General features: G+C 48.2%; 1 protein-coding gene across 1 annotated transcript in view; it reads left to right on the top strand.

Annotated features, from left to right (window-relative positions):
* LOC128836131 (adenylate cyclase type 10-like) overlaps nucleotides 1-26,557 on the top strand; it is a 71,051-nt gene that overhangs the window by 9,989 nt on the left and 34,505 nt on the right. Inside the window, exons 5-18 of the mRNA XM_054026148.1 lie at nucleotides 1,677-1,882; nucleotides 3,524-3,620; nucleotides 4,669-4,757; nucleotides 5,456-5,647; nucleotides 6,006-6,127; nucleotides 8,105-8,181; nucleotides 8,374-8,563; nucleotides 11,112-11,167; nucleotides 12,651-12,804; nucleotides 14,533-14,725; nucleotides 16,180-16,266; nucleotides 18,103-18,386; nucleotides 19,784-19,848; nucleotides 24,033-24,149. Of these exons, the coding sequence (XP_053882123.1) occupies nucleotides 1,677-1,882; nucleotides 3,524-3,620; nucleotides 4,669-4,757; nucleotides 5,456-5,647; nucleotides 6,006-6,127; nucleotides 8,105-8,181; nucleotides 8,374-8,563; nucleotides 11,112-11,167; nucleotides 12,651-12,804; nucleotides 14,533-14,725; nucleotides 16,180-16,266; nucleotides 18,103-18,386; nucleotides 19,784-19,848; nucleotides 24,033-24,149 (1,929 nt within the window). The remainder of the gene's footprint in view (nucleotides 1-1,676; nucleotides 1,883-3,523; nucleotides 3,621-4,668; nucleotides 4,758-5,455; nucleotides 5,648-6,005; nucleotides 6,128-8,104; nucleotides 8,182-8,373; nucleotides 8,564-11,111; nucleotides 11,168-12,650; nucleotides 12,805-14,532; nucleotides 14,726-16,179; nucleotides 16,267-18,102; nucleotides 18,387-19,783; nucleotides 19,849-24,032; nucleotides 24,150-26,557) is intronic.

The raw sequence follows: 26,557 nt of genomic DNA, 5'->3' as shown, positions 1-26,557 counted from the left end.
AAACTTATGATCAGGTATAATAATAGACAATTGTTGATCCACTGGATTATGGTGTACGCGTAAGAGGTCTAGTCAGTGCCTGATGAATCCACCTATGGCTGACAAGCCCAATTTGAGAGTGTGAAGGTTTGGATCACAGAAACCCCCTTGGGAGCTGCCACCCGATGTGCCAAGACTACCTCTACCCCTGCTTTCCCTGCCAACTCGGGATCCCAGCACCCTGTCTTGCTGAGCCAGACACTCCCGTCTGCTCCAGCAAAGACCCAGGATCTGAATTACTTGCCCCAAAGCTGCAGGTTTACCTGAAGGCAGCTAACAGAAGTGTTCCTGTCTTTAGCACTCAGATGCCAACTCCCAATGGGGTCTAAACCCAAATAAATCCGTTTTACCCTGTATAAAGCTTAAGCAGGGTAAACTCATAAATTGTTCGCCCTATATAACACTGATAGAGAGATATGCACAGTCGTTTGCTCCCTCAGGTATTAATACATACTCTGAGTTAATTCATAAGTAAAAAGTGATTTTATTAAATACAAAAAGTAGGATTTAAGTGGCTCCAAGTAGTAACAGACAGAACAAAGTCACCAAGCAAAATAAAATAAAATGTGCAAATCTATGTCTAATCAAACTGAATACAGATAATCTCACCCTTAGAGATGCTTCAGTAAGTTTTTTCCTCAGACTGGACACTTTCCAGGCCTGGGCACAATTCTTTCCCCTGGTACAGCTCTTGTTTCAGCTCAGGTGGTAGCTAAGGGATTCTTCATGATGGCTCCTCCACTTTGTTCTGTTCCACCCTTTTATATATCTTTTGCATAAGGCAGGAATCCTTTGTCCCTATCCGGGTTCCCACCCCCTCCTTCTCAATGGAAAGACACCAGGTTAAAGATGGATTCCAGTTCAGGTGACATGATCACATGTCACTGCAAGACTTCATTGCCCACTTGCCAGCACACACGTATACAATAAGACTTACAGGTAAAACACAGCCATCTGCAGTCAATTGTCCTGGTTAATGGGAGTCATCAAGATTCCAAACCACCATTAATGGCCCACACTTTACATAATTACAATAGGCCCTCAGAGTTATATTTCATATTTCTAGTTTCAGATACAAGAGTGGTACATTTATACAAATAGGATGATCACACTCAGTAGATTATAAGCTTTGTAATGATACCTTACAAGAGGCCTTTTGCATGAAGCATATTCCAATTACATTATATTCACTCATTAACATATTTTTATAAAACCATATAGACTGCAACGTCACAGAGAGTAACACAGCTTGTTACAAATCTCATAGATCCAGATATTGTCTGAATGGGAGCCCAAGATTACAGCATACTGCTTTCTTCTTCAGATATAAACAGATTGTTATAATGGAAACCAATTTGTAACCTTATATAACAGATGCTACCATGTGACCCTTATAATTATGTGTGCATTATTATTATTTATTAACCGACATGCTGTTTAATTCATTGGAGAGTGTTGTTCTAGAAATCCTCAGATTCCTGGAATAAATATCACATATTGTCAAGAACTGATCCAAACCTCCCACCCCCCAAAAAATAGGTTGGCCTCCAAAATCCGCTTCTAAGATCATTGAGATACATATATTACAAATGGTAAAGTAAAAATGCCCTCCATAACAATCTTGTTTCTCTTGTCAGGGCTATCTGCAGGTCACATCTCCAAAGTTGTTGTTGGAGACAATAAGCACCAATATTTTCTGGTACTTGGCCGAGCAGTGGATGAAGTTCGGTTGGCCCAAAACCTAGCAAAAGCAAGCGAGGTTATTCTATCGCCGAACTGCTGGGAACTCTGTAACAGGAACATGATAGAAATAGAAACAATTAAAGATCAAAGATCTGTTAAGGTGGGCAATGTGGAGTGTGCAACAATTGTTCATAACCAGTGGCGTGTGTATTGCTTTGTTATCTAGGCTGGGGTGTGTTTACGTGCCCCATTGTCTTCTGCTGGATGCAACCTCACACGTATGCTTGTGTGTATATCTGTTATTGGGCCTGTATCCAATGGACCAGCTGGGCAGAGGGGGCCGAGAGGGATGGTGATGCGAAAGTTGAAAGTGGTGATGAAGTAAGAAGGCATAGTAGAATGTGGATTTAACTTTGGCTTCCTCTTGCCAGGAGTGGCTGGTCATTAGGGAATAAGGGGGGTAAGCCCCACCAGTGATCTCAGAACTGGGTAGTGTAGCTGCTGTAGTGCAGGGGACAGAGCCACAGAGCCAGAGTATGGGGCTCTTTACCCATGCTCCCTGCAGCCTCCAGCCCCTGCAAGAGTCTCTGCAAGAGAAGGGATGCAAGTGGCAGAGGGAGGAGGTGCAGAGCAGCGAATACCAGAGCTTTCTGAGCAGGGGGCAGGGTTCCGACCTGTGGGGCATCTGAGATTGGTGGTGATGGGTGTCAGGTAGGAGGGGGAAGATTTTGGAGCCTGGGGATGGATTTGCTAGACCTGGAGGGATGTGTGGGGGCATTCTGAGCCTGCGGCTGTCTGGTGGCCAGGGCTCAGAGCTGAGGGTGTGGGCCTGAGCTGTGGAGGTCTGTTAGGAAGAGGGAGGATCTCAGCCTGGGGGAAAGGGTACGTTTGTTGGGCGTGTTTCTCAGCAGGTGGGGAGCTGAGGGAAGAGTTGAGTGGGAAGGTTGATGGAGTCAGTTGAGGGTGTGGGCGAATCAGTGACTGTGGAGGGGGTGGTTGGGGGGTGGCAGGGTACAGCTAGATTGGAATGGGAGATATTAGGGCTAGGAGAGAACAAGAAAGGGGTCACAGAAGGGTAAATACTGTTCTCACTTGCCCTGCCTTTTCCTGTAAAAGGCCCCAAGTACTCATCCTGACAGGATAATACCCAATTCCCTGATCCATCCCCCTCGCCAATCCTGGTGTCCCCGCTTTAAACTCTGAAAATACGACCAACCTGCCAGGGAGTGGAAGTGGGAGCATTGCTACCTGCAGCCCACCAGGTATTTTGAGCACCCCCCTCTTACACCTTGCATCAGTTCTTGGAGAGCAGCTGTGAGAATGGGGAGGAGAATCAGACCGTGGGCCTATTGTGATTTTAGTTAGTATCTTTCTGGAGGCACTGAGATAGTTCAGTGACAGGTGTCATGAGAAGAAGCTGGGCTTCAGTTCTGCACCTGCATCTGAGTAAGCCCATTGAAATCAGTGGGGCCAATCAGGAGCTTCAAGTTAAGCACGTATGTAAGCATTTGCAGGATTGGGGGCTTGCACAGATACCCAGCAGGAGAAAGATTGTGGAATTGGAAGGCTTTTCACCGCAGCTTTGGAGGCTGCAGAATCTTTTTGTTGCATTCGTTGGGAGCGTCGTCACTTGTTTTGCTCCAGCCAAAAAATCTTTTCTGATTACTGCTGTGTCCTCCATCCAGTTGACAGGGAGGTTGATGATGGAGGTGACAGTGAAGGATGGGAGTGCGTTTTATTGAATAATTCTGCACTAGGCTTGTGGAAGCTGACAGACGCCTTTAATTCTGTGTGCCTTTAGGCTAGATACATAAAGAACATCTCTGAGATTGAGTTCGACGAGTTCTTCTGGAAATGTACCGAATACCTACAGCACTACCCCACGGGTGAAAATAACAGTGAATGCCTCTTCCTTCTACTGTGTTGACCCCAGGGAGACGGCAGGCTGAAATTCCTTTGTTTTCCGTCAGTGTAAATGTGAGAGGGTGAATGGACTGCACATGGGGGCCCCTGCCCTGTACCCCTTTGAGTTCCTGTGTCCTCCTCCATTCCCTGCCACCAAAATCCCGAGGCAGCCGGCTGCATTTCAACTCCTTCTCCCCCCTGCTGGCTTCAACCTGTCTGGACATTGGCAAGGGCTACGCTGACTGTGGAGGAGAAGAGACCCTCTCCCTACTTTCTGTGTCAGCTCTATGGAGACCCCTGGCTGGCAAGAAGAGACACTATAGGGAACCCTGCTCAGTGCCTACAGTCTTTCTGGGTGAGCAAGCTTTCAGTGGTGCTGATATAAGCACACAAGGAATTTTCTAATAGAAAATCCCAACTGTGCATAGGCACTGACTCCGTGGGTGCTTTGGGACTGGAGCACCCACGGGAAAAAAATGGTGGGTGCTGAGCACCCACTGGCAGCCCCCCTACCAGATCCTCCCCCTCCCCGCAGTCCCTTCTGCCCACCGGTGGGCCCCACCGATCAGCGCCTCCCCCTCCCTCCCAGCACCTACCACGGATCAGCTGTTTCGCTGTGTCAGGAGGCACTGGGGGAGAGGGAGGAGGAGAAAGGGTGCAGTGTGCTTGGGGGAGGGATGGAACTGGGCAGAGAAGGGGTGGGAAGGGGCAGGGAAGAGGCGAGGTGGGGCGGAGCGGGGGTGGGAAGAAGCAGGGCAGAGCTTGGGCCTTGGGGGAAAGGGTGGAGTGAGGGTGGGGCCTGCAGGGAGCCGGGGGGAACCCCCCCCCCCGTCAGATTAGAAACTCGGTGCCTATGGAACTGTGATTTGCATTTTCAAGATTGTAAGTGAAATAGGTTAGACAAGAATCTCCAACCCCATCCAGGCACTGTCCAGTCCCTACTGGTAAAAGTCTGCCCTTGAGCAAAGCCAGGAATAAAACCCTACGGTTTAACCACAAGTCTTCCTTCTGCTATTGAAAGCATTGAATTTCCTCCCCTAGGTATCCTCAGAGCAACCTCCACATTGTCTCCTAATGATGAGTTGGAGAAATCTCTCCGGAAGTATGTGATGAGAAACATTCTGAAGAAGGTACTGCAGTAACGTCACAGAATTTTATTTTTTGGCTTGACGGTCTGTGCTTCACACAGCTAGAATTTTTCTGAGGTTCTCCTGATGCTACAGAGGAAAATACAAGAAACCCTGCAGTGGGTAGTTGTGGATCAACTTGTTCACATGGAAAGTTTTTTCCTTCCCCCTCCCTTGGTTTATGACCTGAGGCATGAGGGTTTAGATCCCTTCCAAAACTATTGGGTTTTATTTAAAAAAATCCTTACTATTATAACACTGGATGTTGTCATAATTTTTTGAAATCTGCCGAGTTCTTGACTGCAGGCAATGTGTTCCACAGGCTAATTGTAAGGTGTATGAAAAAGCTTTTCCTTTGTTCTGTTTAAAATTTTAAAGTTTATGGGGAGACCTGGGTTGTAGCAAAGTCACATTGACAGGCTCTGCTCAGCTATCTCCCCCTTTATCCCCTTGGTGCCTAGCCTCATTTCCCAGTCCTGTGCTGAAAGGATCATCGTCCTGAGACTGGAGAGTGCTTCCCATTGATGGGGGCCCCCTCCTTCCTATGGCAATAGCTGATCAAACATCTTTGCCCTCGTGGAGTTAGCACCTGTAGCTGAGAGCAGAGTCAGCCCAGCTGGAGGAGGGGTGTATGAAGTAGTGAATGCTTCCCGCTCACCAGCAGTACGGACTGTTGAGTACATCTGGCTCTTCTCTTTCAGATCGACGACAACCAGCCTCTAGAATATTTATCTGAGCTTCGGCCGGTCACAATTGTCTTTGTGAACCTGCAGTTTGACAAAAGCGTCAGAACCTTGGATCTGTGCAAGGTCATCCACGATGTCAGTGTGAAGATCTCAAACATCATCCACGTCTTCAGCGGCAAAATCAACAAAGTCTTTATGTTTGACAAAGTGGGTCAGAGCTTCAAGGCCATTCCAGTTGGGCAGCTGGAGCTGGCAAACATTCCCCTGAGACTCTGGGACTAGTAGGAGGCAGGAGGGACAGTGGCACTGTCATTAGGGATAGAGAAGGGAGGAGGAGGGCAGGGATCAGGAGGAATGATAAAAAGCTTGGTGCTGAAGAGACTGAGTCTGAGGCGGTGGTGGGGTCTCCCAGAGCATTTTGGGGGTACTGTATGATAGCACTACTCTAACAGGGTGGGTGGGAGAGCTGGAGCACAGTGGAACTGTTTGCCACAGACATTGATACTGATTTGCTCTTTGGAAAAAACCCTCACCCCTCTGGTGTTTTCTTTCCCCTCTCTGGCAGGGCTGCACATTCCTGTGTGTGTTCGGGCTCCCTGGGGATAAGCAGGCTGACGAGAGCGCCCACGCCTTGGACAGCGCATTTAAAATCTTCAATTTCTGTTCTAAGATGTCCATGAAAATAAAGTAAGCAGGAAGGTGTAGTTCTCCATGTTGCCTACAGGAGTGCTAATGGGCTTGTTTGTCATCGAAACTCCCTCGTCCCAACAGGAGGGCCCCCCTAGTGGGCAGGAGGCAGTGACAGGACAGCTGGGAGACAAAATTTGGGATTAGTCCAGTTTCCCTGGGCTCCCCCTCACTCTACATGACCCAGACCTCCTAAGACAGCTATGTGCCACTGGAGCAATAGAACCTCAGCCTCAGAGGTGATACTGGTGGGTGCAGCTGATGGCGCTTTTGTGGTGACTGGCCATGAATCTGGAACCTGCTCAGGATGACCGTGAACCTCAGCATCATTCAGAGCAAAATGCAAAGCCAGCCACCTTCACTGACCTATCCCACAACAGCCCAAGAAACTCCAACCCACAAGTCCAGTCCCTGCAGAAAAGAGAGAGTAAAAGACTAACGACGCCAGCTGGGCAGGATTCTCAGCTCCATTTGCGTGAGAATGGCCAATTCTTTGATCTCTAAAGGCATTTTTCCCCTTGAGAGCATTGGTAACAGGACAAAGAGCATGAGCCAAACCCCTATTGACTGTCACCCCCCATCCCACTGGCCTCTGAAGGACCCATCAAGTCCTTCTTGACTGCAGTCGGTGGAGGAGCTCCCTGCTGAAGGGGACCCCGAGGCCTGTCAGCTAGCAGGACTCCAGCAGTGCTTGGAGAGAGCCCTTCACCCTCTGCTATCTTCCAGCATGCTCTGGTCCGATTGCTGAATTTTTGAGGCCTGTGGCTTGGCACGCAGGCACTGCTGACTTCACCGAGGCTTCAAATAAAACTCCTGCATGTTTGTGGGACCAGAGCCTTTGTCCCCTTTTGTGTCTATAAATGTCAAAACCAATCCAAACTCCACTCCCTTTTTACACCACTGGCACTAACCTTATTAAGTTTTTGTGTAACCTGACTCCCTTTTTCTGCTGGGACGTTCCTCCAGCTCCTGACTCTCAGCAAGGAGAATTCAGACTGGCACACTCAGAGGGCAGCATTTATATTCAGCCGGGAATAGTGCGTGATAGCCAGTAAGGGGTGTGTGTGTCTTGTGCTTTGCCCAGTAGCCACTCCTTTTAAGGGGCATGCAAACCATGAAGAGCCAGGGAAATTCAACCAGTCACACGTGAGAGAATTAAATTCCAGGTGTGAGTACCCTGTGAGATCAGTGTCCAGGGACAATTACAGTTAAGCAGTTTTTTGCTGTGTGCACCCATTATAAATACGGGAGGCATACGCATACCATAGCAGTGGGTGTGGTATAACAGACTGGACAGCTGGATGATGCAAGGTGGGAGGGCTGAAACTCTACACCCATCTCACCACTCCCCCACCCATGGAAGCATTTTAAGCACGCAGGATTTCTACTGTGGGCAGATGAATGTGTTCAGAAAATGTGAATACTTCCCTGAACTTTCAGCCAGGGCTTCATCTCCAGTTCCACACCAGGAAATGAGGGTTCAGTTGTGGCTTTGCATTACAGGGAGAACAGGGACTCACCACCCATGGGGAGGTCAAAGAGACATTATGCCTGTGGAGTTGCCTAAGGAATGCGGAATCTGTGGCACACTTGCAAAGGATGGACATGGGCTCCCTTTGGCCTGGAGTCAGCTCGGCTAGCTGGGGTGGAGAGCAGGTGGGGCTGTGGCCCATCTCTCTGGGGAGGCTAGTTCCAACAGCAATGCCAGCTCATGGCATTCTGCACTCTGGGAAGCACAAGAACTGTCATTACATGGGGACGTGCGTGAGGGAAACTCCTTGCCCTCTTCTCCATCCCTTTTGCACAGGCACAGAGCTGCACACAGGCTGTTGGGAGACCTAGCTGGCTGATGTGGGGATAGTCAATACAAATTAGCACTAAAGGAGTGGGGGTGGGGAGAGGGTGCATGAGCAGATGTGGCAAGAGGGACTGGACATTTGGGATTGCTGACTCCATGTTGCTCTCATTGCTTGCTAGGATAGTTTCCATCGGAGTTACCAGGGGGTCAGTGTTCTGCGGAATAGTTGGCCATCATGCAAGGCACGAATACACAGGTACAGTCTGTTTCTCTGGTCCTGTGCATGTTTGGTATCCCCTGGGTACCCACAGAGTGTGTGTGTAGGCTGCGTATTTTTGCTGGTGGATGGGTATGTATGCATGGATACATATGGAGCTGTTCACAGGAGGATAAGTGAGAGTTCAGTTAACTTTTCAGTGCCCATTTTCTTGCTCTCTCCACCACACAGTCATTGGCCAGAAGGTGAATCTCGCTGCCCGGATGATGATGTATTATCCGGGGTTAGTGTCCTGTGATGCAGTGACCTATGCCAACTCCAGGCTGCCTCATTGCTTCTTTGAAGAGCTCCCCCAGGCTGAGATGAAAGGAGTTGTGAATCCCGGCGTGGTCTATCATTATCTTGGCATCAGTGAGAAACCGTAAGTGTCCCCTGGGACGTCATGCTCAGAACCCTCAGAACTGTGAGCCACGGTTACCACGCTGCCTTAGCAAGAGCAAGAGCTTTGGGGCTGCTAAGCTGTGTGGCCGGTCCCTGACACACCAGTCTGTCTGCCCTGCCAGCAAACTCCTCAAGACTCTGCCAGTCTAAATGTGGGCTTGCCGGTAACAATCAGTGAGTCCCAGCTGCCAAGTTCCCCAGAAACGTCTCCCTGCAGCATCCAGTCCCTCTCACTTTACGCTCACGGCCTCCAAAGAGACAGAGCACACACCCGCCTGTTAGGTTAGCTGAAGCCTCACACTTCACTTTAATGCACAGCACTGAGATGGGTTTGTAATAAAATAAGACAAAGGTTATTCACAAAGCCCTTGGGTTTAAGTGATGCTAAGCAAGGGGAAAAGAGACAGGCCAGGCCACAAACAAAGCAAAACAAAACACACTTTCTAATGACGAAAATTGAATCTTAGCAAGTTGCAATCTTTGCCTAAGCAGTTTCTCACTTACATCATGTTTCCAGCAGCTCTTTCATAGGCTCCAAAGGTGCTGTACTCTACTCTCCCTGCAGTGACAGAGAACTACAAGGTCTTTTTGTTCCCCTTCTATTACTCAAAGTCCAGAGTCTTCTCCCCCGTTTGTTTAGCTTGATGTCTTTGTTTTCCTTATATGTAAATATACTTCCATTGTCCTCTGCTGGTAGCCCAGCTGGTCAGACAGGTAAATACACATGCCTTTGCCTAGGGCAGGCTGGATTTTATGCTCTACTTCTCAAACACTTTTCATGAATATATTTCCAACACACATCTATAACTCTTTGTACCCAATCTGTACATAGATCACACAATGATTTTTGGGACCAGCATGGCACCAGTTTACATACGATATCTTTCATGACACCTTTGAGATATATATCATGACAACAGTGTGTTGGGACAATGAGTGTGTCAGACCTGATGTGAGTTACAGTAGGGGGGCCCTCTGCTAGTTGGCACTGAGGGGCTCCAAGAGTCACACCCCCATTTTACAATGGGGGAGGAGGAAGGGTGATGAAAGGGCAAATTTCCTTTGATCAGCACAAAAGGGGTGTGTGCTGTCCTGTCTGTTCAAAGCCACAATGTGCATCAACCTTGCCTGAATCCAGAGCATCATCTTACAGCTGGCCTAGGGAATTTCATCTCCAAAGTCCTGTACTTCCCCACACAAGATCAACTCAAGGCAACTTAGTCAAGGAGACAAACAGCTGCTTGGACAGCAAATAGCTCAGTGTAAAAATACCTTCAACTGGCATATCTTTAATTAATCCTCATGTTTGAGAGAATGGGTAACTATAGTGTCTCATTTGCATCTCTCTCCCACTTCCACATCAGCTCCAGCTACTAGGAGACTGGGAACTGCACCATGGAAATGTAGAAGCATTCAATGTTTCTCCATACACCTAGACAGCCCTCTAGACTCAGTCCAAATGACTTTCAGTTCAGATTAAGGGGCACAGCAAACTAAGAAAGAACAAAAGTAAAGTCTCCATGAGGGAGCAGTTTGGGTCCCTTCTTTGGAACATGCTGCATCAGCTGTGCTGTCAGAAATGTAAAGGTGCAGTACAATCCCCCCCCGCCCCCAAATTCATAGCAATTGTGGTGTAGCTAGCTAGTATTGAGTTCAGAGACCAAGTTTGCATGTGTTCTGTTTTTTCATATATCCTGATACCTCCTTCATCAACAACTGTTTATTCAATATCTGCCTTGCTCTCATTGTCCAAATCGAAGGCTCCAGTCCTACAAGTTCTTCTATGTGGAGGGAGCCCCATTAAAGTCAATGGGAGTCTGTATGTGGGGAGCAATTTGAAGGAGTTGGGCCATTGTTAATGTATAGCTTGCTAAAGAGAGATTTTAAAAAGCAGCGCAGGAGCTCAGAGTAATCATCGATTTCATTCACCTTCTTACTTATTAATGGCTTTACTTTCTTTTTCCCATGACATGTTTATAGAAACTCTTATTCCCCTTACAGCCTTTGCCTAGTATTAACTCATTCTGCTTTTTTTGCTTTCCTTATCTTTTCCTCTGCAAGCTTTATTGAATCTGTCTATTCCTACGTGTCTCTCATCTCTCACCCATTTGCAATACAGAATTGTTTGGTACCTTCAGATCCTTGAGCAGCTTCAGGAAGCCAGGCTAATAGGCATTGCATTGCATTGTTCTTTACTAGAGAAATCATAGACTGCTGTGCCTCATTTCCTTCTTAGCTCTCCAGTTCTCCCCGATGGATATTAATACACCCTCCCATTACACCAGGCACATTAGACTCCTTACTTATTGATGTTCCTTTAGCGCTCTTCTGAAGGGAAACCCCATGACACTACTTCACTCCAGCTCAACTTGAGCGTCTGGGGGCAGGAGGCTAAGAATAATGAAACCGTTCTTGGAAGCAGTGCTTGGATTCAGAGAGAGTGGGCAGCCCAGCTGCGCCCCCACTCAGTCTGACCAGGAGTATTTTCACTCTTTAACTGCAGCTTTCCTTTCTCTTCCTCCTTGCAGAATGATTGGCCAAGCGCAGCTCACCAAGGAGAGGTCTGAGTATTACCACTTACTGGGTAGGTGGACAGAGCTCTTCGGAACTCCAGTTGGTTTGTCATTCGGAACCTGTGGAGCAGTTGTTGCTGCTGGGAAGAGGATGCCCAAGGAAGTGATGGATGTGGGGGGAAATGTCTGAGGGGGACCCACTACTTGAGGATATTAAGTGACTGACCCTTGGGATCATTCAGAAATGTAAAGCTCTGAGATGTGCTCGGGATGCTCTTAAAGATACAGGGCCTTTACACTGACATTGTGGTGCCTGATCCTGCAGGTCTTATATGCTGCTATGGACCGCAGGATCTATCCATGGTCAGACAAGAGTGTGGAATACATGTTTGCCCTGTTGTTGTAGCCGTATTGCTCCCAGGAGAGGAGAGAGACAAGGTGGGTGAGAGAATAGCTTTTATTGGACTAGTTCCTGTTGGTGGAAGAAACAAACTTTCCAGCAGAGGTGTTAACTGCCCACTTCATTTTAAGTGGTCTCAGGCAACATGTGTGATCTCCTTACGCTTAACCATCTGTGTGTAGCTGTGACACTCTGGTTACCTTCCCCAGACCTGACGAGTAGCTCTGTGAGACTTGAAAGCTTGTCTCTTCCACTAGCCAAAGTTGATCCAATAAAGATATTCCTCATACTCACCACCTTGTCTCGAAGGAATACATGCGCATTCTTACCCCTCATATTCACTCCCTTTGTGTCTTTGATTAGCATCTTTTCACTTTACTGACAAATGGGGTTGAAACAAAATGCTAGATTCCAGCACCCCAATACCTCCAATGGGGGGAGGGATAGCTCAGTGGTTTGAGCATTGGCTTGCTAAACCCAGGGTTGTGAGCTCAATCCTTGAGGGGGCCATTTAGGGATCTGGGGAAAAAACAACCAAAAAAAAAAAAAAAAAAAAAAAAAACACCTACCTGTCAGGGACAGTACTTTGTCCTGCTAGTGAAGGCAGGGGACTGGACTTGATGACCTTCAAGGTCCCTTCCATTTCTATGAGATAAATACCAGGTGAGCCCCACCGCATCTCTAAATTTGAATCCTGTTGCCCTGTAGGAGCTGATGAATCTCCTGGTTGGCAGGCTGATAAGGAGAGATGTAAATTATACTTCCCTGTGCCAGCTCCAGTGAATGTAGCTCAGGGTCTGTAAAGGAGACTGGATACAAATCTGAAGAGTGACACCGGGTATTGGAATGAACAAGTGGTTGTGTGATGATAGGAATAATGTGGTCACACTTCTTTGTGTGTGTGGTGGGGAGGGTAGCAGCGGTGTGCTGGAATCTGGACAGTCGGGTTTGGGAATATGCTAGAGAGGGGAGCTGCAATTATCAAAATGAGTGGGGAGAAAGGGATAGATAAGGATTGCAGCAGAGGTGGAAATGAACCAGTGACTTATGTATGCATTTCCGATATGGGTGGAGACATGCTGCCACTGCTAAGCAAAGAGAGAAGGGGACGTGCATTGGTCTTTGCTTTCTTAAAGTCACTCCATGTTTCTTAGGTCGGGAAAAAGAGCTTGAAATCTATAACTCTTCGTTGAAAGGATTTGTGGGGTCTACAGTAGGCCGCGTCATAATATATGAAGGCCTTATGGGCTATGGAAAGAGCAAGTTACTTGCTGAAATTGCCTACTTAGGCCAGGAGGCTGGCCACAAGTAAGTGTCTTTAACTTCACTTTGATACCCCTGACCCCCTGTGCCCCACACACCTCTGCCCTTGCATCGTGATCCTGCGCTGTAACATTCCTCCAGAGATTGCAGTAATGCCAAATGGTATGGAGGCTGTGTGAGGCTGGCACAGATTGAGATGGCCAAATGCCTGGCTAATTGGCTGAAAGCTGACCTCTAATGGCTTAAATGAGCCCTGCCTGGGGGAGAGGAGCTTTTAGTAACTTCCTCCTTTAGTACAACTATTATTTCACGTACAGAAATAGCCAGCACAGTCACAGGAGCGATGAAACAACCAGTGGTGCAATCATCCCTATCAATGCCAGCCTGCTGCTCTGATTCATCATTTAATAAATGAGGCAATCTGAAAGATTCACTTACTGTTGGATGGGTCCTTCCGTGATTCAAAGGATTAACCTCACCTGCTCTTTGATTAACTGTGGCTTCTTGTCCAGTTGATTTGTTGAGCTATCCACCTCCCATGAATCCGGAGGAATAGCCGTCCATCTGTTTTCTGGCAACATATGGGAAGTGTGATTTCTGGGAACCTCAAAACTAGCAGGGCATGAAAACGCATCAAAAAGAGATGGCTCTCCCATCCATCCTATGAGAGATTCCTTGACCCAGATCAAGTCAGATTCATGTTTCAGTGCTATTCGACTGAGATGCTAAAGAGGAAACATGTCTAGCAAGACAGTGTAGATGGGAGAGCTGCTAAAAAATAAATTGGGGGCATTTTGCAAATTTGTTTTATTAAGTCTCCCCTCATTTTCCCCCCATTTAATTTGAAAATTCAAAATTTGAAATATTTTGATCAGCTCAATACTTGGTTGAAAGCTGGGGAAAGATTTCCATGAAAATTGACAATATTAACAAAAAAAAGTCCTTTTTTACCTTTCAAATTTCAACATTAAAAATGTTGAAATTTAAAAGGTTTTGTTCAGCTTTTCGTGGGCTAATGCAACTTTTGAACTGTGGATGAAAGCTCATAAGTGTGCGGGGTTTTTTTCCCCAAGAGAAATGGACAAACTTTAAAAAGGTCATTAGTGAAGGGCTGGGAGATGGTCCATCACTAAGAAAAGGCATTTTTGGATGCATGCGATAGGGCAATGAGAGCAGTTCTAATGGGATGGATGCTCACGGGTATGTCTGGTTGCATGTCTTTCAATGCAGGATGACTTTAGAGTCCAGGGGAATGCATGGAACTGAACTGAAAGCAGCCAGGTGCTTTTGACAAGGGTGTGTTCTCCAGAAGACAATAAGCAGACTGATCAGTCTGGACTCTGACAGTAACCCAAAGGGGTGTGGTTAGAAAAGGTGGTTGGAGATCAGTTCAAGGCTGTTAATCTTTTGTGTCCCACAAACAAAAGCGAAAAATGGAGAGGCTGAGCTCTGGGGTTAGGTTGTTTTGTACCAGCCATGGAGGAAACAGAGACCAGGAGACATTGCTCAAATCCTTTGCTGATCCTCAGCATTTATCCATAAAGAAAATCAGGTGCTGAAATGTCTTGTAGTTGACTTGGAGGTCGATCAGAAAGTGCTGAAAAACCCTGGTTCCATTATTTCTCCTTCATTTGGAAGCTTTTTCTATGTGTCTAGATGTCCATGTGGTAAGTGGTAGGTTTGTGTTTCTGTAATTCTTTCTCAGAATGTCCTGGCTCTTCTTGACTCCCCATTAGAACTTCCTTATAATTTCTCTTAATTTTCACCATGCAGGGTTATTGCTATGGAGCTGACGAAGATAAATGTGCAGCAGAATTTTTTTGTCATCCAGACACTCATGGCCATGTTTCTGGGGATTGAGGCCTGTAAATCTGATGCTGAAAGACAGAAAATCCTCCAAGACAAACTCCGAAGTGTGGTAGAAGAGTCCTACTATTGCCTCCTGAATAACATCTTTCTTGTCAAGGTAATGGAGAAAGCCCTCACTCTCTGGGGGAAAAGCATGTCTGTGGAATTGGGTTCTGTTATTTACCTGGCTTCACACCAATTCAGCATCTCAGCATTTTTTATTCTTACCCTGAAATTGCACACTGGCTCAAAGGTGTGAATTCTCATGAAATTCAACACCGTCATTATAATTGGGATATACAGGTAGCTGGGTATGGTTGCAGAAATGTTTGCTCCTAGATCTGCATGGAAGAATTAGTGGCATGATGCTGTCGATCGGATGCCATCCACTTCACCTGTCCCACTTCCTCACTCTTATTCTGGGAGTGGCCTTCTTGCGGTCATGACGCTGACCTGTTTGGTGAGCCTGAATCCTAGTCTGTGCACACACCCTGGACTTTGTTCCTATACATTCGAAAGGATATTCACAGAATGTCGGCCATCTGCAGCTACACAGAAGGAAGGGAAGCAATTCCTCACAGACTTGTGAGATTGCAAGAAATAGCCCTTACTCATCCCAGGAAAGACTTCGAAGGCAGCACTTGGGGAGTTGGGGGTTCAGATGGGGGCTCAGGGCACTTAGAGAGCAGTTAAGAGAATGGGTGGATACTAATCAGTGATGGTAAGGGGACCCCCTCCAATGAGAAGTTGCATTTGACTTTTCAAGGGGAACAGGAGTGGAGAAAAGTTGAATGTGGAGGGAAAGATTTGCCCTGGTAGCTGCATTGGTTGCCATAAAAGTAAATGGGGGAGTTCATTTCTTGTTCTCCACACTTCAAAGATTTGCTTTTGCTGCCTGTCACTGCACAGCATGGAAACATCAAATTTCGAAAGAGGCCTAAGGGGAAAAAGGTGTCATGGAGGGTGAGGCTTCAAAAATGGAAGCTGGGTGAAATGTGCAGGCTCGGCAGCCCTGGAGAACGAAACCCTTCTCCTTATCCACAGAATTCCCATAATGGCGGAGTGAGCCTGCTGTACACACACAACTTCCCACTTCTGCTCTGAAAGTACCATCTCTCTGGGTGAGAGGGCAGTTCAGCTATCACAGCCCCTCCAGTTTTTAGCCTGTCCACTGTCAGTCAACCAGAGTCAACGGAATCACAAGGGAAGTCAATGCCCATTGACTTCAGTGGGGCCAGGATTTCACCCATAGTTCCTCTGCTGTAGGCACCGTCCTACCAAGAGCAGGACTAAGACCAACAGTTTATTTCACATAGGTCACCAAAGAGCTGTCAGATGGTAGTTTAATTGTTCAGCTGGACTTAGACGGAGGATCTAGAAGCAGAGGCCTTGGTATATTCATGTACACATGCCCTAGATGATGCAAACCCTGTATGGAAAGGATAGACACTGAGATGAACATGTGTGTCTCACTAGGCTGGACATTTCAATCAGGGCTTTTCCCATGAATGTGTATATCATGAACAGGAACGCTGCCTCTTCTGCTTACTGTTCTCATTTTTTTCTGACTAGTTTCCCACCTCTGCCGAGGTTTCTGAAATGGATCATGAAACAAGGACAGAGGAGATGGAACTAATTCTTGTGAAAATACTGCAGAAGGTGAACCACTCTCTTTATTGTGAAACGGAGAGAAATGATTCCCCAGACTGCACTGGACTTGCAGATTCTGCTAATGAGCAGCTGGTTAGCAGGCTGGGAATACGGTGTACTCGGGTCATTTTCCTTATGGCCTTATCCTCTATATCCCTCCTCAATCCTAACTCCTGTTACCTGCACTCACTGTGTGATGTCTAAAGTTAGAGGGCAGGAACTATTTCTTTCTGTACCACCGAGTGCACTTTCTGGCCCTTCTCAGATTCAGATTATGGGATGGATTCTCCATGAAACTGGCTCATGCTTTGTCCCAAAACTTGGATCTCCTCCCAAAATGCAGGGACTATACCCCCAGAGTGGAAAAACATAAATAACCCCCCTTTCCAAAAGAGTGTAATCATCTTGGGTGACATTGCCCACGGTGTGCAGGGACACAGCCCTCTTACACGTGCATGAATGAAGTGGGATAAGCTGTCTGGGAGGAAAGCTCTGGACCTTGTCTCCTCCCTAGTCAGCACAGAAGGTCACGTTAGAGGTGGTCGGGGGGTCAGGCCATGGGCGGGGCCATGGATCCATGTGTATGCAGACCCAGTGGCATAGCCAGGTTCTAAGTGCAGGGGGAGCAAACATAAAAAAGGCGCCCCCCCCTTGGCTCCTCCTCTGGCCACGCCCCCTTGGCTCCTCCTCTGGCCGCTCCGCGCCCCCCCCCCTTAGCTGGCTCCTCCAGCCGTACCGCGTCTCCCCCGCCTTGGCTCCTCCGGCCACGCTGCGGCCATGCTGCGCCCCCCCTCGGAGGGGCTCAGTCCGGGGGGAGGGGGCTGGGCATGGCACTGCCTGGCCCAGCCGAGGAAGTTTTTAGGGTGCGGTCGGATAAGTGGGGGAGAAGAGGCGAGAAAGTTTCACGTGCCCCCAGGCGGGACTCACCAGCTGCCGAGCGACCTCGGACTCGGAGGAAAACATGACACCACGCTGGGCGGCCGCAGCGGGAGGGGGAGGGAAGAGACTCGCGGGAAACTCCAGGCGGTGTGGGCTGCCCCCCTGCCCTGAGGCTGGGCTGGAGGCTGCGGGCGCGGGGAAGAGGTGCCGGGCGCTGCTCGCTTCTCCGGGGGGCTGTGGGGGAGCGGAGCAGTGGGGTGGGCAGCAGCTGGCAGGCGGGCAGATCCCCACCTCTCTCCGGCAGCTTCCTGTTTCCCTTGGCCCGGGCGGGTGTGCTTGGCAGCCCAGCACTGGACCCGGAGAAGAAGCCTGTTGCTGCTTCCTGATATTTGTCCCCCAATCGCTTCCGGGAGGCGCTTGGGACATTAGACGTGTTGGGGCTTCTCGTCCCCTCTCCCATCCCTGCCTCTCTTTGCACTGTATAATGGGCTGCGAGCCGCTGCTAGGAGATGCTGCTGCTGCCGCATCCAGGGGCGGGGAGCGCTCGGCCGCTGAGCCCTGAGCCGCCGCAGGGGGTGGCTGCAGCGATGTTGGGGCCACGCTGAGCATGGGGCGCAATGGCCGAGGAGCCGGCCCCTTCGCTCCTCCAGCCGCGCCCACCCCCCCAATGGCTCCTCCGGCCATGCTGCCCCCCCTTGCCTGCAGGAGCCTGGCCCGGCAGGCGCCACTTTTGAAAAATGTGCTGAGGGGAAGCGGCTGCTTCCCCTGCACCCCCCTAGCTATGCTACTGTGCAGATCCCCATATCCTATCTAACCAACACAAAGGAGCTGCAGCTGCTCTTCCACCCCATAGGTTGGAGTAGCAGTCACGGGGGTGGGGGTATGACACCCCTGGCCCTGGCCTGAAGGCAAGATATACGTAACTGAAGCAACACCTTATTCAGGCAATTTTTTGCCCTTTTTTAGGTAGTGGAGAAAAACATTCTCATTTTTGTCATTGATGAAGCCCACTTCATTGATCCTGCATCATGGGAATTTCTGGACGACTTGCTCTCCAGCATCCCTGTGTTTATGGTCATGTCTCTATCTCCTCCCGGCCGCCAAGCATGGCCTACTTGTGTCTCTGCTGCGAACATCATTAACAGCAGAAAGACCACCTATGTTCAGCTGCGGGAGCTAAAACCCTCTGTGATCCTGCAAAAAGCCTGCGAGGACCTTGGGGTGGTCAGCGTCTCCCGGGAGCTAGAAATGTAAGTGATAGGCACCTGATCTGTGCTCTTAGCTGCAAACCAACCTTTCTCTGCAAAACAGAGGGGAGCAGGTCCATAAAGGAGGAACCAAATGGCTCATGGTCAAGTGACTGACAATGTAGGGTCCATGAAAGCAGGGTCAAAACAGCCCAATAGCCTAGCACCTAGTAAAACCTGGTTGGTCCTAACTGTATGCTGTTCCATCTAGGGCTTGGCAAAGATTCACTGTAGCCTAGTGGATAGAGCACTGGATTGGGACTGAGGTTTATTCCTGGCTCTATCACTGTCTTACTGGGTGACCTTGGGCAGATCACGTTGTTTCTCTGTCCCTCAGTTTCCCCATCTGTATAATGAAGCTGATTATACTGCCTCTGAAAAAACACTGATGAAAAGCACTATAGAAAGTCCAGATATTATTGTTATTAACATATCGCTCTTGGCTTGTCACTGCCTTTTAATGTTCTAATTTCCAAATACATCCCAGGGTAGTTGCTTGGGGGATCTCTCAATCAGTTTGCTCCTAGGCAGAGAGCTAAGGTGGTACCATCCATCCCCTCTGTTGTGGTGAAGAGTGGTGAGCGCAGAAGGCTAAGATGTTAACTTGACCTTTGTTTCCTGCCCCACCATTCAGCAGTCAGGTGTGAGTGCACCTTAGTCCAGCAACAGCCCTGTCCAAATTCCTTCCACTACTCACTCAACGCAAAGAGGGAAAATACAGTCTGAGCTGTTTGAGTTCTGACGGGGAAGTGGCTCTGCCTTGGAACTAGTCTGACTGGAGTGTTTATCAGAGTCCTGGTCAGAATTCTTTGCTGATATTAAAGGGCCTACCCCTTTGGGGAAAGGAAAGAAAGGCTAGGTTTAATGCTGGGTTTCAGGTCAACATGGTCAGAGATTATTCCAGCTTTTTAGGCAAAGGGGTTGGCACAGGAGGGGGAGGGAAGGTGAGGCAGCAAAGGTTGGGGAAATGCGGTTTTCTGTCTGGGGTTGTCCCAGGAATCAATGCAGGCAGGGCAGCTCCAGACAGGTTCAGTGGTGGCATGTCTGGCTTGCAGAGCTTGAGAGGGTGTCTCGGCCTGTCATGATGGTGCAATGTGGTTCCGTCAGCCTCAGAGTTGGTTGGATGGAAGCTGAGGAGGAGCATAGAATCAGGGAGCGGGGACAGGTGAGGGAGAAGAAACCTACAGAAATCTTCAGTCTCCCATCCCTGGGCAGTCTGGGATCCAGTTGGTCCAGTGATGGGGCCCAAAGTCTGGGTGAAGCCTGGATGTCCTCAGAGTAATTCCCAGAGCCCACAAACAAAGGTAAAATCATCAAAGTAAAGCATAAGCTTTCTGGAGTAACCCCCCCAGCCATCAAGTGCCAGTGGCTCCTACACCTCTTCTCAACATGTCCCACAGGGGGCAGGTGATGACTTACCCACCCATCTATCTTCATTATTCCAGCCAGCTGAACACAGCTGTCAGTACCTCAAATTTGGGCAACTCCTTCCAGTTCTAGACTCTTTATACCTATTTCTATATCCATTTGTGACCTGCTGAGAGTCCTCAGTGTTGTATCAGCAGTTCCCTTTTTTGCTTAGGTAAAACCTAGTCTGTACCAGGCTTCCATCTCCAGTTTTATAAACAGACTTAGCGAACGTCTACTCCAGGTTGCCCTTTCTCCCATTCAAATTGCAAGGCTAAAAATTCATTAAACCTTATTTGATACCTGCTTTCAGCTAAAAGCAATCAACTAAAAAAAAACCTGCACAGTGCATTTTAAAATGTTATCCTTATTGGTTTTTCCATTTTACTACTGTAATGCAGATGGCCATGCCAGTACTGTTTCCATATTTGCTAAGATACTAAAGCTAAGCATGGTACGAAAACACTGGATGTTTTTTCTAAAAGATATGCTCTAGTTTCAACAGGAATTATTTCAGGGAAATTCTATGGGCTGTATTATACTGGCGGTGAGACTAGCTGATCACAGTGGTTTCTTCTGGCCTTAGAATCTGTGAATCAATGAAACATCAGGTAATGAGCGGACTTGGGAGATATTTTGCCAAAGGAAGCTTTACTGACATTTTGAGTCTTTGCAATTCAAGTGGCTGAGAGGCCGCAAATGTCATAGCAACTGGTCAACAGAGATTGGCCGAGCCTGTTTTAAACATTGCAAATCAAAAGCCTGGTATAAAATGGAGAGATTTTCAAAAGAGCAACTGGAAGTTAGATGCCTAACTGCTGTATGTGCCTAAGCGAATCTCCTTACCCTCCTCCTGGTTTTGTATAAGTACTGTAGAAGGGACCCTTAAAATAACTCCAAGGACTCCTATGTGACCCCCACACTGGTGTAACCATAGGATCCTAGATTCCATTGTGTGCATTGACTGAAGCAAGAAGTCCCGTGGGGGAGAGGAGGACAGTAATTAATTAAAGATTGAATCATAGTGTGTATGCACAGTTAAAGTTGTATGGGTGATGTCAATGGGAGCTGCTGGGTGCTCAGCACTTTTGAAATAATCAGGCAATTTATTTAAGTGCCAAAATATGGATTTAAGAGTCTTACTTTAGGCTCCCATTTTTGAAAATCTTGGCAATTATTTATATTATAGGTTTCAGAGTAGCAGCCGTGTTAGTCTGTATCCGCAAAAAGAACAGGAGTACTTGTGGCACCTTAGAGACAAACAAATTTATTAGAGCATAAACTTTCATGGACTACAGCCCACTTCTTCGGATGCATAACACCTAAGGGTGCCAGTCAGGATGCGGGCTCCAGTGTCACTGCCCTAAAAACACTGAGACTGTAGGTTACAACAGGTAGCCAAAGAGGGTGGTGGTGGTGGTGGGAATGGGAGGGTGAGTGTTGGGCCTGGTCCACACTAACCCCCCACTTCGAACTAAGGTACGCAAATTCAGCTACGTTAATAACGTAGCTGAAGTCGAAGTACCTTAGTTCGAACTTACTGCGGGTCCAGACGCGGCAGGCAGGTTCCCCCGTCGATGCCGCGTACTCCTCTCGTCGAGCTGGAGTACCGGCGTCGACGGGGAGCACTTTTGGGATCGATCCGGGATCGATTTATCGCGTCTAGACAAGATGCGATAAATCGATCCCAGAAGATCGATTGCTTACCTCCGGGTCCGGAGGTAAGTGTAGACCTACCCTTAGTCAAACAAGTACATTTTAGCACAATGAACAGTGCTTATGGCTTGCCATCTGCCTTGCCAATGTCAACTGACAGTGTCTTGCAGGCATAAAGGCAGAGGTGACTTTTAAGGAGGGATTTGAAGAAGGAAAAGGTGGGGACTAGATGGACTTTGCCAGAAAGCTTTTCTGCGACTGATAGGGCTTTATGGGAGAAAGGAGGAAGATGTTTAAGGAAGAGGCTGGCTGTGACAGGTTGGAACTCTGCAGGAAGGTGGTGACACCTATGTGATGAGTTAGCAGAGAATATTTAGGCTTGACATGGGTCCAGTTTTAGTAACCTAGTTGCTATTAGTAACATTTAAAAACAAACATGGGGCCAGATCCTCAGCTGTTGTAAACGACCGTAGCTACGTTAAGTGCTGATTTACACCTGACTGTCATTTGAATATGAGCCTGAACCCCTGCCCTGCTGCTCATTCACCCCACGACACACTCTGTATCTTCAGTACAGCCCTGCAATCTACCACGTAGGAGGCATACAGGACACTTGATGCAGCCTCGTCCATTTCAACTGCAACCTTAGATGTTGTTAAGGCACCTGTCACCATGGTATCTACGTAGCTACCATCCCCAACATCGCCCAAGGAGAATAACAGTCCCTTATTTTAATGGTCAGTGATAGTTTTGTCTCTGTCTTGATCCAGAGAAGCCATGGAATCCCATTTTACTGCTAGGAGTTGCTGCGGAACCTCCATTTAAAGAACATGCTCATCTTCCATCTTTGGGAGGAGGAGGAGGAAGTAGATGATGAGTGGGAAGGCCTTTTCAGTAAGCTACTTGTCATTAACTCATCATCACTTGGTAACCTGGTCTGTTCATTCCCTCTGAAGCACCTGGCATTGGCCACTGTTGCAAGACAGGTTCTTATGTTCTTAAATGCCACAACCCACTGTATAGTGTGTAGTGACTCACCCTCCCAGGCAGTTCTCATCTTTCTGGGAATGTTTGTCGGCCTGGCACTGGCTGCTGGAATTCAGGGAAGGAAGGAGGGTGCAAGGGGCAAAGAGGAGATGTGCTGAGGGGAATGGAAAGAGTAGCTGAACAGGCTAGGAAAGGAGGCAAGACTGGGGCCAGGGGAGGCAGCAGAGAGGGTAAGTGGTAGACGTTCAGCAGTAGAATGCTGGGTTGCAGGGTTCCATTCCTGTCTCTGGGAGGGGAGTGAGGTTGAGTGATTAAAGCATGGGACTGAGTTAGAACTCTTGGATGCTATTTGTCCCTGAGAAATTTCTATTCCTGCTCCAAATCTTTGGGACACTAAAGCTGCTCAAAAAGAGGGCAGGTGGAAAATATGCATTTTTTTAACATTGACAAAACTGCTGAACCATTTTCAGTGTTAACTGTTCAAAAAACCAAATCTGAGGCAGAGACCAAGCATGGAAAATTTCAGTCCCAAAGCTTAATGCCTAACAAAGTTATAAGTCACTGAAAAAAGGTTATAATGCAATTTGTTAGCAACCTTAACAGGTTTCCTCTATGTGCTACCCCTCTAAGAGTGAATAGTTATAGTTTTCCATAATAGAATATGCTGCCACCCAGTGAAATGAAAAAGCAACATATTTAAAACATTAAAGGAAACACTTTCCTACTCATCACACAGTTAATCTGTGGACTAATTGATACAAGATATTATGGTAACAAATATCTTCCAACCAAAAGATTTTGATATTTATGGGAATGGTATCACTTGCAGTTATACTAGCTAAGATATGAGAAATGTAGCGGATAGATTCTTAAATATATTGTTCAATATTCAGACAAAATACATTTGCCTGAAAACAAAAACAAACCCAGCACATCTGTCCATGTTTTTGATTATTAACATTTGATGGACATGCCTGGCTTGATAAATGGGTAATCAGCATAATACAATCACCAGAAACAAAACGTCTTGCATAGTGCAAAGGTAACACCCTGTTAAACAGAGAGATTTGATGATTATATTGTATAATGTTTCTTTAAATAAAAGCTGTTGTAAATATCAAAAACAAAATGATAATAATTCCATGGCAATGATTCTGTAAGTCTTTTAAAACTTCCTAAATAAATAAGGGGGAAGAGAAAAATAGCAGCCCAGCTCCTGCAGGCCATAAACCAGCCATTTACTTCCTGGGATTAGGCTAGTACTTCTCCATATATTAGTGCCAAATTTCCATAAGGGAAGAAGAGTTACGGTTTCCTCCTAAGATAGGCCATTGATCTGATTTAGTCTGGGAAATCTAGGCGACACCAAAGAGTTGGCCCCCAGAAGAGCCAGCCTCGGAATGTTGTGATTAAGTAGAAATGCAATGGAACCTGTTTTGCATTCTGGGTGATAGAGTTTATTCTCACACCCAAATGGTTATAATGGCTGTTCCCATTAGATCTTGACAAGTATTGTTTTGCTTTGGATAGATTTAAAAAGCAAACAAATTAAAATGTGAGTTCTTGTAATTGTTTTTTCTCCTCTTTCTCTCCGTGCAGCCAATGCCATCCCCTCCAAAACGGAATCGCCTTCCAGCTCAGACAACGAATTGTACATTTGCACCATTCGCCAGAATGTCAAGTTGCAAAATATTATGCTGCCCCCTACCTTAAAAGGTGAGGGTCTGATCCTGATGTCTTCCGCCAGTGGGGACACAATGTTTCTGTTCCTTAAGGGCAGCAGTTAAAGAGGGCCTGGGAGCTTGAATGCGGCAGACAGCGCAGGTCTGAACTTTGGAGCAAAGCGGAGAAGCACGAGTCTGAGCTCTGCAGAATAGGCCAGACCTCCCAATTAGGCAAGAAGTATGTGTAGTGGTTCCTCACTCTCAAGTGGGGATGGAGGCCACCCGGCCTCACTACAGGCAGGTAGTAATCAATAGTCTATGGGGAAGTTCTGGCCCGGGAGAGGGAGAGGGGGAAGGTAGAGCACAGGCAGTCTATGGCCCACAACCTCCTGGCTGGGACAGAGCAAAAGCAGGCAAGCGCAGACCATCCGGCCTAAGGTGCAGGGGCAGCTCTAGCTTTTTTGCCGCCCCAAGCACGGCAGACAGGCTGCCTTCGGTGGCTTGCCTGCGGGAGGTCCGCCGGTCCCGCGGCTTTGGCATACCCGCCGCCGAATTGTCGCCGAATCCATGGGACCGGCGGCCCTCCCGCAGGCAAGCCACCGAAGGCGGCCTGACTGCCGCCCTCGCAGGGACTGGCAGGGCGCCCCCCGTGGCTTGCCGCCCCAGGCACGTGCGTGGTGCGCTGCTGTCTGGAGCTGCCACTGCTAAGGTGGGTAGACTGCCTCCCCAGGGGTTAGGATGACCAGATGTCCCAATTTTATAGGGACAGTCCCGATTTTTGAGGCTTTTTCTTATATAGGCTCCTATTACTCCCCACCCCCTGTCCCGGTTTTTTACACTTGCTGTCTGGTCACCCTACCAGGGGTGGGGTTGGCAGCAGTAGATAGGGAGATCCGGGCCCACCCTACTCCACTGGGTCCCAGCCCAGGGCCCTAACGGTGGCAGTAAGGGCCGGCTTTAGGACCTGCGGGGCCTGATTCCGCGGTCCGGGTCTTCGGTGGCGGAGGGGTCCGCTCCACATCTTCTGCGGCACTGAAGGACCCCCCCGCCGCCGAAATGCCGCCGGAGCGGACCACCACCGTGTGAGCCTAAAGCGCGGGGCCCTCTTAGGCGCGGGTGCGGGGCCCTCTTACCTGCGGGGCCCGATTCCGGGGAATTGGCCTAAAGCTGGCCCTGGTGTCGGGGAATCCTTGGGGATTCTCGTCTGTCTCCTCCGACCGCAGGGCGCAGCTCCACTCAGGGCCTAGTCTGCAGGGTCGTCCTTAGGATTTAAGGGGCCCTATGCAGTATTATTAAACTGGTGCCCCTATGCCCGATGGCAGCCCGGGGGTGAGGGGGAGGTTAGGGACGAGGCAGCAAAAGATACCGGCCCCACCGGCCTGCCTCACAGTGGTGGAGAGTCACAGTTCCCCGCAGAGACCCCCTTACCCTCTCCCTCACACAGAATGCGTGGTGCTGGCACATTTGGCTCTGTGAATACAGCCCCTGCCTAAGGAGACTGCAGTGCGCACTGGGTGTGCAGGAGCCAACCCGCTCTTACCTCCTGTCATGGGCAGTGGGTGAAGCTGCCCCTTGGGGAGGCTAGCTCCCCAGCCCACCTCTTCTGCCTGTGGCCTCACCCATACTCCACTCCTGCTCTGCTCCAGGCCCCGCCCCACTCCACCCAGGCCCTACCCTCTCCCCATTGTCTCCCTCCTCTCTTCCCTCCCCCATCGTGCTCACCCCCTTCCAGCCAAATCCCTGAACCCAAATGAAGCAAATGATATTTGAAAAAAACACTCTTCTGCAATTTCTTTCTAAAGAAAATGGGGCATGTTTTCCACTGCATGCCAGATGGTGAAGACTGGACATGCAGAAGGTACCTAATTAAAAGCACTAAACTTGGAAATAAAAAAATGTCAGTCACAGGTTTTTTGATATGCCCTGAAGTTAGGTTGGACATTAGGAAAAAGTTCCTAACTGTCAAGGTGGTTAAACACTGGAATAAATTGCCTAGGGAGGTTGTGGAATCTCCATCTCTGGAGATATTTAAGAGTAGGTTAGATAAATGTCTATCAGGGATGGTCTAGACAGTATTTGGTCCTGCCATGAGGGCAGAGGACTGGACTCGATGACCTCTCGAGGTCCCTTCAGGTCCTAGAATCTATGAATCTTCACCAACTCACTAATGAAATATTTTTAAAGCAAATTTTAAACTAAGGTCCTGTAGACTAACATGTTCTGAGTAAATATTACAGTAATGCACAACTGGTTTTGTCAGCAAATTCAGAAACTGACAATATATATGTAGGGGTTGCCAAATGCCTGTTAAATGAGTTCATTACCACTTGAATGGCTCTTTAACAGTTTCAGTGTTGTGCTAATAGGTCTGGTAGGGTGGAAGACTTTTTCACTTTTAAGTTACTAGATCCCTTCCGGAGTAAGAGTCACCAGGCTTCAGCAGCCAGCTATGGGAGCCTG

Source organism: Malaclemys terrapin, chromosome 4, assembly GCF_027887155.1.
Source record: "Malaclemys terrapin pileata isolate rMalTer1 chromosome 4, rMalTer1.hap1, whole genome shotgun sequence".
NCBI classification, from domain to species: Eukaryota; Metazoa; Chordata; order Testudines; family Emydidae; genus Malaclemys; species Malaclemys terrapin.
Note: the sequence above shows the minus strand (reverse complement) of the source record. Positions and strands in the feature narration are given on the sequence as shown.